This window comes from Tinamus guttatus, unplaced genomic scaffold, assembly GCF_059628265.1.
Source record: "Tinamus guttatus ecotype Peru unplaced genomic scaffold, ASM5962826v1 Tinamus_guttatus_pri_ptg000081l, whole genome shotgun sequence".
NCBI classification, from domain to species: domain Eukaryota; kingdom Metazoa; phylum Chordata; class Aves; order Tinamiformes; family Tinamidae; genus Tinamus; species Tinamus guttatus.
The window spans coordinates 583,386-595,969 of record NW_028288615.1 but is presented as its reverse complement, the minus strand read 5'-3'; the positions used below and the strand labels follow the sequence as shown (position 1 = coordinate 595,969).

At 42.7% G+C, this 12,584-nt stretch overlaps 1 protein-coding gene across 1 annotated transcript in view; it reads left to right on the top strand.

Annotated features, from left to right (window-relative positions):
* The first annotated feature begins 282 nt into the window (after nucleotides 1–282).
* The window catches only part of LOC104565197 (ubiquitin-conjugating enzyme E2 R2), a 49,539-nt gene continuing 37,237 nt past the window's right edge, over nucleotides 283–12,584 (top strand). The window contains exon 1 of the mRNA XM_088520169.1: nucleotides 283–526. Coding sequence (XP_088376295.1) covers nucleotides 350–526 — 177 coding nt within the window. The 5' untranslated portion in view covers nucleotides 283–349. The remainder of the gene's footprint in view (nucleotides 527–12,584) is intronic.

Genomic DNA, 12,584 nt, shown 5'->3' with positions numbered 1-12,584 from the left:
GCTTTAAGACCGCCGGTAGGGGCGGGGCGGGGCGTCGCGGGGTGGGGTGGGGCGCAGCGCTCTGGCCACTCCCCTCCCTCGCTCCCTCCCTGCCGGTGGCGGCGGCGGCGCAGGGGCGCGGGGGCGTGGCCTGCGCGGGGGCGTGGCCTGAGGGGGGCGTGGCGCGGCGCGCTGAGGTCAGCGGCGAGCGGGCGCCGTCACAAAAGGAAGTGGCGGCGGCGGCGGCCGCGGCGCGGGGAGGGGTGCGCGGCCCGCGGGGAGCGGCGGCGGCAGCGGCGGGGGCGCGCGCGGGCGTCGGGGCTCCGGGCCGGTGCGGGCCGCGCCGCTGCGGTGCGGTCCGTGCCGCGCCATGGCCCAGCAGCAGATGAGCAGCTCGCAGAAGGCGCTGATGCTGGAGCTCAAGTCGCTGCAGGAGGAGCCCGTCGAGGGCTTCCGCATCACGCTCGTCGACGAGTCCGACCTCTACAACTGGGAGGTGGCGATTTTCGGGCCCCCCAACACCCTCTACGAGGGTGGCTACTTCAAGGTAGGGCCGCGCGGCTCGGGGCGGGGGGGGGGCGCGGCGCCGGCGGGGCCTCTCGGGCGCCTCGGGGCCTGCGCCGCGCCGGCCCCCGCAGGCCGCGCCGGGCCTCGCTCCCCTCCCCTCTTTGTGCCCTCCGCTTCTCTGTCTTTTCCTGTGTGATGTTTTAGGGCAAGGTGTGAACTCGTGGCTTGTGCTGCCCTGCAGGCCGTGGTCTGCATGTACCTGACCCAAATGCGGGGGCGCCTTCTCTTCTCCGCCATCCTTGCGGAGGGAGGCAGAAAATTCGGGGCAAAGGCCCTCTCTGTTGTGCTTGCTATTAGTGTTTCATTATTTATTTATTTAAAATTGTTTTCCCTGCGACTTCCTAGTATTTCAGTGCTGGCTTTTGTGGCTTCTCGGCCCTCTTTGCTAGAGGGGAGAGCCTGGCGACAGGGAGGGAAGCCCTTAGCTGGGGTAGGGGGACAAGCGTTTTCGATTCCTCTCCCCATCTTCCTCTCAGCCCTGAGAAACTTGTGTGGCTGTTACTGTAAACGGAGCAAGCAAGAAGTCTGGCGCTGCCTCCCCAGGACGGAGCTGGAGGGAGAACACTGAGATTGCCAAGGCAGCTGGTGGAGGCCAAAACGCTTCTCTCTCTATCAATGAAAACATTTGTGCCTGCGGAAGATATGTGGTGTTGGGCATAACCCTGTGAGCCTTCCAGTGTCCACTTGGGTCCTTGCAAAAACAGTGCTGCCTTCAGCTTGTTCTGCTGGAGTGGTTGGCACCGCGTGTCAGTGAGTCCCCTTCAGCCCCTGTCGAAGTGGAAAGGAAATACATTTTTTGGATGATCTTGGTTGATTAAGATGCATCTTCAGTGCCTCTTGGCATCTTCCGGTCAAGGCTTAAACCCTTTATTCTTCGAAACTAAAATAACCTATAGCTTAGGGAATAATAGATCTGAGTCACGTTCAGTTTGGCCTCATTGTTTTGGAGGAAGGGAAGGTTTTTGGCACAAGCCTCTCCTTGTGTAATGAGCTGGCTGGCTTGCTCATGGAGGTGTGATACGGATGTTCTTGGATGCACCTCCATTATTACTTATTCAGGAAGTAGCTCTAGTCTTGGAGTAGTAACTGGGTCATTTTTGCATCAGAATGGCTTGGCTGACTCTTTCTGTATTTAGATTACTCATCTAAATTTTCAGAAAAATCAGATGGGTCAAAATATTATTGTCTTGTTTAGGAACAGTCTAGTTCCTACATTTGTAATTTTTCTCGGAAAGAAAGCTATTGAAGATGGGTAAAATAGTCTAAGGATGCATATTCAGAAGTGTGGGTTTTGGCAAGATTGCCGGTGTTGGTTATTTTGGTATGTTTTGGCTGTGATATTTTTAAGGGATGTTGTCCTTTGCTGCAGTGCTTCTCTAAATTTTTCTGGCCAAGGAAGACCTAGCACTGAGGAGCCCTACAAATGCTGTCATGTTTACATTTTGAGAATGGGAGACTTGAAATTTTCCCCATGTCTCTATCCCCCCTGTAGTTGGGTGATTCCCTTCAAGCAGTGTGGCTTGCATTTGTTGTATATAGTTTTGCATCTCTTTTCTTTTTTTTTTTTTTTTTTTTCCTCCACTAATCTCCCTCTCTAGGAGGGTCCACATTTGCTGTTTTTTGTTTTAGTAGTGTTTAGTTTCTGAAATTCATCCTAAATTTTCAACCACCAGAAGAAAAGCAGTCTTGGACCCTATTTCCATCCCTGGGGAGATGGAATCCTGTTGTCCTACTTGAAGCTTTGCTTTAGACTTTTTTGTGTTGCTGTACTGAGCCTCCAGGCAAACCTCTAGGCTTGTTAGAGTTGGTTTGTTGAAAGCTTCAGAGATGAGGCTGATATCTGGAATCTTATTTTGTGAGGTTACTATTGTGATATATTCATAGCACTTTGAAGGACACTTGAGTTTGAATTATTATCATCTGTTTTATTTTTTGAAGTTTCTCAGCTTGCTGATAATAATCTATCTTCATTAAGTTTTTTTCCTTTTCTGATATTAAGTAGGTAGGATGAGAAATATGGAATTATAGGCTGTAACTTTTTCAACTTTGTGTTTTTGAGTTTTTTTTCCTCCATTGCTTGAGGTGGGTTTGAAGATAGGAGTAAGAGGGAAGGTATAAAATTGTTAATGTAAACATAAGTACTCTGAGGGAAAACATGCATTTAAAGTTACCTTAATTAAAAGTTATTGGTTGCGAATAAAACTCTTGGTTCGTGAAGTTTTCAGAGCTGGTAACTTCAGCTTTTTGCACCTTGTTTACTCTTGGAGAAATATGACCTTTCTCTATGAATTGCTGAACTAGCTGAATAAACTGAAGTGAGCAACGAGTTCTCTTTGCACCTCTTTGAAAGGAACTGCTGCTGGTAAAAACTGGTCTAACACTTCAACAGATTCTGGTTTCAGTTGCTAATCCAGTAACTTTATCATTTGATTAATTTAAGCAGAAAACATGTAATGTACCATTTAAACATTAAATAGTACCACTTCCTTAATGTAGGCTATAATAAAATCAGTAACCTCTTAAAACTTTAAGATACTATAAACACTTAAACATAAATCCAGATTTTTATCAGCTAAAAAGTATTGCAGGACTTCCAGCTAAACGGAGATGACAGAATCGTTTAGAAACTGTTTTGGGCAGAGTGGCACCAGGGAGGGCTGAGGGCTCTCCTGATCTCCATGCCCCTTACCAAGGTAGCTGAAGGTGCACATCTGCAAGGTTATATCACAAATCCAGTTATTCTTGGAGTGCTGTCCCATTCTTTGCTAATTTTTGGTTTATCTTGTGGCTTTATAGTCAAAATCCTGTTTCTGAGTAGGACTGGAAGTATACTTTAACTGTTTTCTTCAATTCTCCCTTAAAGGAAGAGTTAAGCTGCTTCATGTACTGTTCACCTCTCATTCCTTGCTAGCAGGACAAAGGGATCTCGTACTCAGGGGTGTTAAATCCTTCATGTAGGTCAGAAGAGAACAGCAAGTATCTGTTCTTCTGTAGCTCTCAGCAGGGGAATCGTCCATCAGTACAGCTGAAACATCTCCTTTTTTCTCACCACGGTCTGTTCTGGGCTTCAGATATATCGGATTGTACTAAGTAAAGTTGGTTTTTCCTCCTTGTCTCATTTCGAATTTGCCTAAGCGAGAAAGGTGGGGGGACCTAATGACTAAGGAGTAGATTTATTCAAACTTGGTTCAAATATTGAAGATTTTTGAATAACAAAGGGAAGATTATTCTCAGAATAAAGTGTTTCCTGTCCTGCTCATAGATAGTGCCAGTTGCTGTTTCCTTTGGTCAGCTGGCAATGGCAGGGTCTGATAAAATAGACCTTCGAATGAGACTCCTCCGGCCTGTGTAGAAATCCTCATTTCTTTGGGAACTCTGGTTATAGGTTCTTTGGATTTGCTGGTAGTGCTGGAACATAGGGACCTAGATCCTGGTGTTGGCCACAGGACTGCTTGTAGACAGTTCACGCATGCCCCCCCTTTACCCTGTAGATATCTTCACTGCAGCTGAGAAGTTGTTTGCTGTGCAGCTGGAGGACTCTTTCGCCTTCAACTTTGGCAGCAGATATTCAAGTGTGGATCAACACAACACAGCTTGTTAAGCTACGATCTGTTGATGATGGGTGCTGGCAGTGACAGGCCGCTGTGATTCAGGATAAAGAATACTGAAGCTTTCACCACTTCAGTAGACCTTTATATGGCTTGTCTGGCCTCAGTCTGCTTGGAAAACCTGTCCTGGGCAACTTCATGTTTGGGTCTTCAAAGCCTGGAGACAGACAGACCTCTGCCCGATGCCTTAATGAAGTGCTGGTCCCAAGGTGCTAGCAGAACTGTTGGAGTTTGCTTGTTGATGCCTTACTCAGCTTTGCATGTTTGTTGTAATTGCACGTTAGCATCACAGCTCTTTATTGTTCAAAAAAGGAAATTCTTCTAATTTCATAGTTGAATAGTCTTCTGTTTATGTTGGGCAGCAAACCTTTCAGGAAAGGTACAAGTGAAAAATTATACAAGTAGGAACTTCATTGTTAATCACATAGCACTGCCCAGAAGTACAGTTTGACCAAGTGTGCTGTGTCAAGAAAGATGTTTAATGTAGGGCAAAGAGTCAATATTAAAAGCTCCTTCGGAGGAACATGAAAGAAAACAAGCAAAATTAACTGTATTGTTAGAGTTGCTATTTGGTAGTTTTTTTTTTTCTTAAGGCAATTTATTTCATTAGGTGTTTTTCCTACAAGTCTTGACACATAAGTTGGAGGGGAAAAGCAGGCATTATGCTTGTTGTGTTGAGTAATTTGGGGACTAAATACTTGTCTTGGGCATTGTTTTCCTTGCTTTTTGTTACACATTAACCATGTACTGTTCAGATTTGTGTCCTTGGATCTTAGCTTCTTCCAAGTGATTTGTTTTGAATTTGGAGCAATTGGCAAATATGTGAAAATAGTTCTTTTTAAAGCAGGAAATCAGCATAAAGCTTTCTGATAGTTAACTAATGTCAGGAATCAGCCCCACACTTAAAAATTTGGAATTGTAGGCTGCTTTCCAGAAAGCTTAAAATTAAGCGAATAGAAAATCCTTAGGCATTTAGGATTATGTAGCTGGTAGAACATCTAACTTCACAAAATATTACTTAATGCCATAGAAAAACTATGTTGTACGCTTCCCAAAACATTAAATCTGCAAGCCCGACTTGTAAGATCCTACAGAATTTCTCCTTGTATGTACTTAATTTTCAGTTTTCATTGCTTTTAGGTATCATCGATACTAATATATAGATCCTTGATACAGCAAAGGGATATGGACCAGCACTTAAAGAGCCTGGAACTGCTCACGTTGGGGTCTGAAGAGTTGTCATGGAGAGCAGACTGTCCCTGAAGCAAAAGGCTTTCTGCAGTCAGGAAGGGTAGCACAGCTATGGCTTGTAACTCCCGAGCCCAAGGAGCACTCGATTGGCTTTTACTTTGTGCTTGCATATAAATTTTTGGATGCTTAAGTTTGTGGGTTATGCAGAATCCTCCAGAGAAGTCATTGAGGCTGTTGCCTGCTCTGGGAACAAATGGGCAAGGTAATGATGGGAGCCAGCGCCTAGTTTATTTTCCCTCTGTCTCCTCTGATTTGGTTAGAGATAGTGTATGCTGTGAAGCAAAATGTTTATTTTTTATTTTATCTTATTTTGGGCTCATTCTGATCATGGTCTTGTATTTTCAGGCAGTAAGTCCTGTTTTAATAAAAGAGAGGAGCTGTAACACAGCCTACTTCTGCTGTTAGAATGAAGAATGAAAACCTTTCCATTTGGAAAGATTGAAAAGTATTGGCTCACTTACTTTTTCCATTCTTTGGCTCTGTTTCCATGAGTTTGTACCAGATGATCCTTGGATGAGATAAAATACAAGTTACAGTGTTTTATTAACTTTTTTTTCCCCTCCCTCTTGGATAGCTGCAGGTAATTCTGTGGCCTCTTGGAAGTTTTTGCCAGTCTGTTAAAGTGAAAGTAACTTAAAGCATGTAGATGGTGTGTTGGTAATGGTCAGTGTTCTGGGGGTTAGTGGGAATGTCTTGTTCTGTAGCGTTGGAGAGGTAGAGGTGGTTTCTCCCCCCCCACCTCACCCCCACTATTTTGCCCCTTTTGTAAATTTAAAAGCATTATTCCAAGGACATTATGCCAGTGTTTAACTACGGGACACATCTGTAGCATCCCATAAAAACTCAGACCACTTCTAATGCAGCTCTGTTTTATGTACAGTATTTTCACACTGAGTGTTTTGTTTCTTTAATAGTGCCTACATGATTCACATTTTACATCCTGAAGGTAGAAAATCTTCCTCTACCCCCCCCCCCCCCTCAGCTTCTGTGTCATCAAAAAAGATCAGAATTAAATTTCTACCAGCAGGTTTGGTTTATCCTATAATCAGGTATGAATTACAACCATTTATTAATGAATAATACGGACTGAATAGTGGAGGGATTTGTGCTGAACTGGAATGTAACTGAGATGTGAGTGGGCTGCATGGTTAATGGAGCAGGGGTTATTTCAAAGTGATGGTAGAGCAAGACCTGCTGTAACGTGAGGCTGTGTGTGACTGTACACAGGTGCACACTTGCAAAAATCTGTGTGTAAAATCACATGTGTGACACTTCCAGTGTTCCAGGACCTCATTTTTAAATATTAACCTGATATTCAGTGATATGAGTTACAGGAGTTGCAATAATTCTTACTAAGCTTTTGTAGTAGCTACTTACTGAGGATGATTTCTCTTACCAGACAAGGTTAACAGTGGTTTATCTTTGATATTCCGTACCTTCTCTTCAAATACCAGCAGCAGAGATTAGCCAGTAGCAGAGCAAGTTGATGCTCCTCATCTCTATGCTTTTGGAAATAATTAAAATGGGTAAGCATTTGGCTGACTGGCCTGCAACTGAGAGGAAAAATAGTAAAGTTACTCAACTGGGCCACACATAGGATATTTTGGATTCTCTGCTTAATTTAAAAGAATCTCTCCTGAGGCTTCTTTCTTTAAATTGAGGGTACTGTGCAGAGATGAAGGAGAAGGAAGGGAGACTGTCTTAAGTGGATAACACTTCTGGATATTTCATTGTGTTTTACATTAGCAGAGAAGTCTTGCTGTGTTTTAGTTAATCAAAGTATGACATTACTATCTGCATATTTTGTTAAGTTCTAAATAACTTTCATAATTTTAAAGGGCTTTTACTATGAGGAAATAAAACTTAACATTGTAGCAGTAGGGGCATATTTGCTCTAGCCATATGACTCATCTCTAAACTCTGTGTTCTTGTTAAGAATTTTGTGTTCCTTGTAACAAAATATTTGGAAAGATGAGAATGCAAAATTATTTGCTTGATTATTAAGATATTGTAGAGACTCACATTTAACCAGTCATGCCACTTAGGTCAATTCTTGTGTGATGGAGGTTTTTGCACAATGAATAGCTTTAAGATTAGAAGCAATAATACAGAGCAATCATTAGACTTTTCTACAGCTAGAAGGCCTTTGCTGTCAGAACTGGGCAAAGGCTGAAATAAGATCATCTTTTGCAGCTTGGCCTTGTCAAAACAAAAGCAATGCAGGGCAGGAGGTACAAATGGTAATGCATTCTGTGAAGATGCACTTACTCTTGTGTAAGTCTACTGGTATAAGCCTTTAATCTGTGAATATTGGCAAACAATTGGACGCTGCAGTAGTTTACCTTGGTTGGCGTAATGTATCTTTAAAAACCACTCTTATAAAAAATAGAGTTCTTGCAATGTGTAGGAGACTGAATTTCATTTCAGTGCTTCTAGTTATTTATCTTGCAGAACAGTAACTGTACCCACACATGGTAGCTGACTGCCTTTCAGGAGTGCTTTAAACAGTATAACTTAAGATACAAAACAAATGTTATCCTCTTAAATGCCCTGTCAGTATTACCTAAATTCCTTCCAATATGTTGTTCTTGTGGTAATAAAGTGCCCATACCCAAATACTTCAGATGAAGGATCATAACACTTCTTGGTTAAGGTGTGAAGATTCTGTGTTGTCTTTATGATATTGCCACTTGAGTTGGACTTCCCTAAGATGCTCTGGCAGCAAAGTATGTTGTGGCCATAAGGTATTTGAAATGCAATGCCTAAAAGGCATTGAGTCTCAACTCTTGTTGAGCACTGAGTGTTCAGAATTCAGTGAATGATAGAAATGTTTCTTCTCTTGTGTAATTCTCAAGTGTCAAATAGCTGTTTCTTGAGACAACTAGGGTCACATTTAAACAATGCTGTACCGAGGACCTGTCATCACTTCACTTAAAAGTTCACTAGTCTTTTGTAAGAGAATTTAGACATCTTGTATTGCTGTGATCTCAATTTGAGCATATAAATAGTAAGGCTTTGAGTCCGACACATGGAATGATTTCCTTTTCTTGATTTCTGCCAGAAACCTGAAGGCTTGTGTGCTCCTAAATTTGATTAATATACTTTCTTATTTGACTAATATACTTTCTCTGTTTGTGTTTTTTTTTTTTTTTCTTTCCCCCACTGTAAGCAGTGTTTAATTTATGTGGAAGAAGCTTGGCTGTCTTTCACTGCTGTGGGCAGCTGACTAGGTAGGATAGATTTAAATGAAGCTGTGACCATTTGGGATGTTATACTTTAGAAACAGGCTGGATGTTGTGTATTGGTGGTTTGTTTTCTGCGTTGTTGTTTTTGTTTGTCTTAAACAAATGAAAAAACTTATACTGATGCTTCTTTTGGCCCTCGGGGCTATGGGCAGCCTTTTCGAGAGTTAAATGCCACTCCAGGGTTATTTGGAGTGTTGGTCTGGAGCGTCTCTGTGAGTGTCAGAAATGGTCTAATTCGGGCTGTTTTGAGGACCCCCATCTATGACACTTTTCCACTTGGAAAGAGGCAATAGTTGTGTTGGCTAAAGATGCTAAGGAGGGCCACTTTCTTCAGGACCTTCAGGGATATGTCTGGCTGTTAGTGCTGTTATAGATGATACTCAGATTTCACTAATTAGAAGCAGCCCATCTAGTATTCAACTTGGATGAGAGTTAGTGTCCAAGTTGTGTGCTTATTCTGTGCCTACTAATTATTTGGATGTTCGTTTTGGTTCATTCTTCCAATATGACTGATAGCTTATGCACGGGCTCTTCAGCTGGGGACCATATTTGGCTTGCAAGGGACAACTAAGTAACACGCTGGCAGTCAACTAAAGCTGCAAAAAGTAAAGCTGCTTTATGGAAACTTCCCTGGGGACCAGAGCCGGGCTGACTATGTGCTGGCCACCTCCAGCCTGTCAACTGCCTCCTGAGCCTTGTAGGCTGACGGTGGTAGATGAGACCAGGTTGGAGTTAGGGCTGTGAGCAGTCTTGAAGCAGGGTGTAATGTATTCCTGAACCTAATGGGGATGTGCTGAAACATTCCATAGGTATTCCTTTAGCCATCTTTAGCCTCAAGCTTTCCCCTGCAGTCTGAGAAGGTAATGCTATGTGCCATGGGGTCAGCAGTGTGAATGTGTCAGTCTTGTGCAGTCACGGGGGCATGGAGGGGCTTTAGATGTGTTTGCGCAAAATCCTGTCACCTGTGATTCTGCCAGGCCTCTTAATCTGTCCCTGGATCTTCTGGGTTTCCAAGATGTCCTTGGGTGTCTCCTTCCTCCATCACTTCCTCTGCTGGACTGGCTGTGCTGGGGGGCATGCTTGGAGGCTGACACAAGGCTACTGAGTGTGACCTCACTAGAGCCTCCGGTCTGACTCCTGCTGTCTTGGCCATGTTTTGTTTCCTCTTTTCCTCTAACGCTGTCAGTCTTGCTGAGAACATGGGTGACTTTACCTGTTCCCAAGAGAGCAGTGAGGCATTTTTGACCTGTGTACTCTTAATCATGACTTTTAAGGTGGCTAGTTTCCAGTATTAAAATAAAAGCAAACTTTTATGGTCTTAAGTGGAAGCCATGAGTTTTACTTCAGCAAATCTAGTAAAGCTCTGGGTGGAGCTTATTAGACAGGAGCATTTTGGCTGTTGGAAGCCACATCATTTGCATTGTAGTAACTCTGGGATGCATAAATTTGTCATGGTCATCTGGCTGTTTTGTTCAACATTAATTCTTAACCAGGAGTATAAATAAGTTATTTTTTTCTTCCCCTCTCCTGTTTGTATAAGTATAATAGGGGATTCTCTGATCTAGAAAGGAGAAAAGATGCAGATTTTTTTTTTCCAGGAAACAAGCTATGTAATTGCATTGCTGTAGTCTAAACTCATAATATTTTAAGTCCCTTTAAAGCATTCCCCCCAAAACAAAGAACCTATGATGGTGCAGTTGAAGAATGTGTTTCATGGCAGAAGAGTTCAGTGATGGCAGTAAGCAGGAGAATTCCTGTGCCTAGAAGGGGCTCTGCTCTTGTTAGGCTGCTTCTGCGACCCATCAGTTGTGCAGCTGTGAGAATGCAGTAAAACTGAGGATGAGAAAAATTAGGCAGAACCTAAAACCAACTGCTAATGATTGATGGGCATGATTAATTTAGCTGTTAATTTGTAGATTAGCAGATAGACAATATCCATATGGACTAAAAGGGTTATGGCAAATGAACTGCTTCCTTCCAAGAAGAATCTGCGAAGTTTGCTGTTACTGGATGCTGTTGCAGTCAACTAACACTTGTCTACTGCTGTGTAACGGCCACAGAGTTTTCTTCTTTACCTGCTTTGTTGGGCAAAGCTATTAAATATTGCTGTGTCGCCCTTCCTCCAAATGTGAATAGCCAGCCTGATGCTCAACTGGGTGAAAGGGAGGCACAGTCCAGAATTCATCATCTGCTCGGCCCTTTGTGCGAGTGAAGCACGGCCCTCGTCGAGAATAGTCTGTCCTTCCTGCTCAGGCAGCATGAAAACGCCCATGCAAAATATTGTTTGGGCTCTGGTGATGATTGTAAGAGGTGCTGGTCTGACGGACGCACAGCTCGGTTGCAAGAGAAATTTGATTTTTGTCATCACTGTTTTTTTATCTTTGATTAATTGTAATTCACCAAAAATGAACTCTGATGACAATAGGAGGCAGTAGAATTTGGTGAATAAGGTAGGAGCTGACAGCCTTTTGTCTGGAATGGGTTTGTGTGCATCATGCTAGACAAACTTAACATTTTTTTTTTAATAAAAAGGGCTTATTTTATAATTGCGGGCTTGGCTTAATCTGTAGGTAGGAAAGCTTTTAGCTTTTTTTTAAATAGCATATGAGAAAGCATTCTTCCAAAACAAATTCAACTTGTGTGTTTACAAGCACATTATTTAAATTTGAAATAGCTGAGGAAATTGTCAAGCAAATAGCTTTCTGAGTGCTTAAGCGGAGATAGAGAAGAAATTTTTAGAATAAAAATCTCTGCTTTTTCCTGGTTAAATATTGAGTGGTTTCCTGAAGATCTCCAGCAGAGATCCTGATATACTGACAAGTCGCACTCCCCTGCACAGGCTTTTGTTCATGAGGCAGCTGTAGCAATTCTGCAAGAGCAAAAAATAAAGCTGGGGTTGTGTAACTTAACCTGGGGGAGGAGGGGGACATTCCTAGTGTTGAGGAGAAAGCCATCAAGTCAGGGCCTGGCTCTGTAGGCTGGCTGGGGGAGACTTGTGCTATGCAGGCTTCCCAAATAATTCCCAGAAGCAGGATATCAGGAGATGATCTGAGTGAACTTCTAATGGTTGGAGAAGGCAAAGCTGTGTCTTGGCTGCCTCATCAAGTTTGAAATGTCAGAGTGATCTGTACAGATTTCTTTTTTTTTTTTTTTTTCCCAAGTCTACCAGACTTTTTTGTCTTCCACCTTTGGGATTTCTTTCTTGTGCTGCCTTAATTGTTTCCAGCTCCCTTTCTCTTGTACTGCTACAGGCAGCCTAGGCTTTTGGAGTACAGGAGAGAAGATTAGATTCAAAATAAGGCCTCTAAACATTGTGAAACTACCATGAGGGATTTGGGTGTCGAGTGTCAAAGTGTAGAATGGCTTTGCATGTAGCATGGCCAGGTAAACAGCCTTCTGTCTGGGTTTGTGGGGCTGGTGTGTTTGCAGAACAAGACTGGGTCCTACTAAGTTAAACTGAGGTTTAAAGTATATTATTGACGTGCCTTAGAGTTCTGTTATGCTTGTCACCCTAAGTGCAATTACCCAGGCTAGGCCACGACACTGAGCTTAAAACATATGGGCAGAAAGCCAAATGCTACACTTAGCAAGCACTTTAAATAGAAAACTACAGCACAAATGACCTGCAGGTACCTTTCGTTTTGTAAGGAAAGCCAGAGTTTCAAAATGCTAGGACTTCTTCAGTATAACTATAAATATATTGATAAATGCAGTTGTATAATACTTTGCTGCTAAAATAATGTTTGGCCATATCTTAATGTGATTTCAAGGTGAAGTTTGAGTTTCAGTCAGAATATAAAGTCTTTTTCTGTTTTAATTTTGTTAACCTTTGTATTAATAAGTACAATGAAAGGAACACACAGTGCTTTCTCCATTAACACTGCCAACCATGGCAAATAACCAAGGATCACAGTACTAAACTGAGACCGTTTTA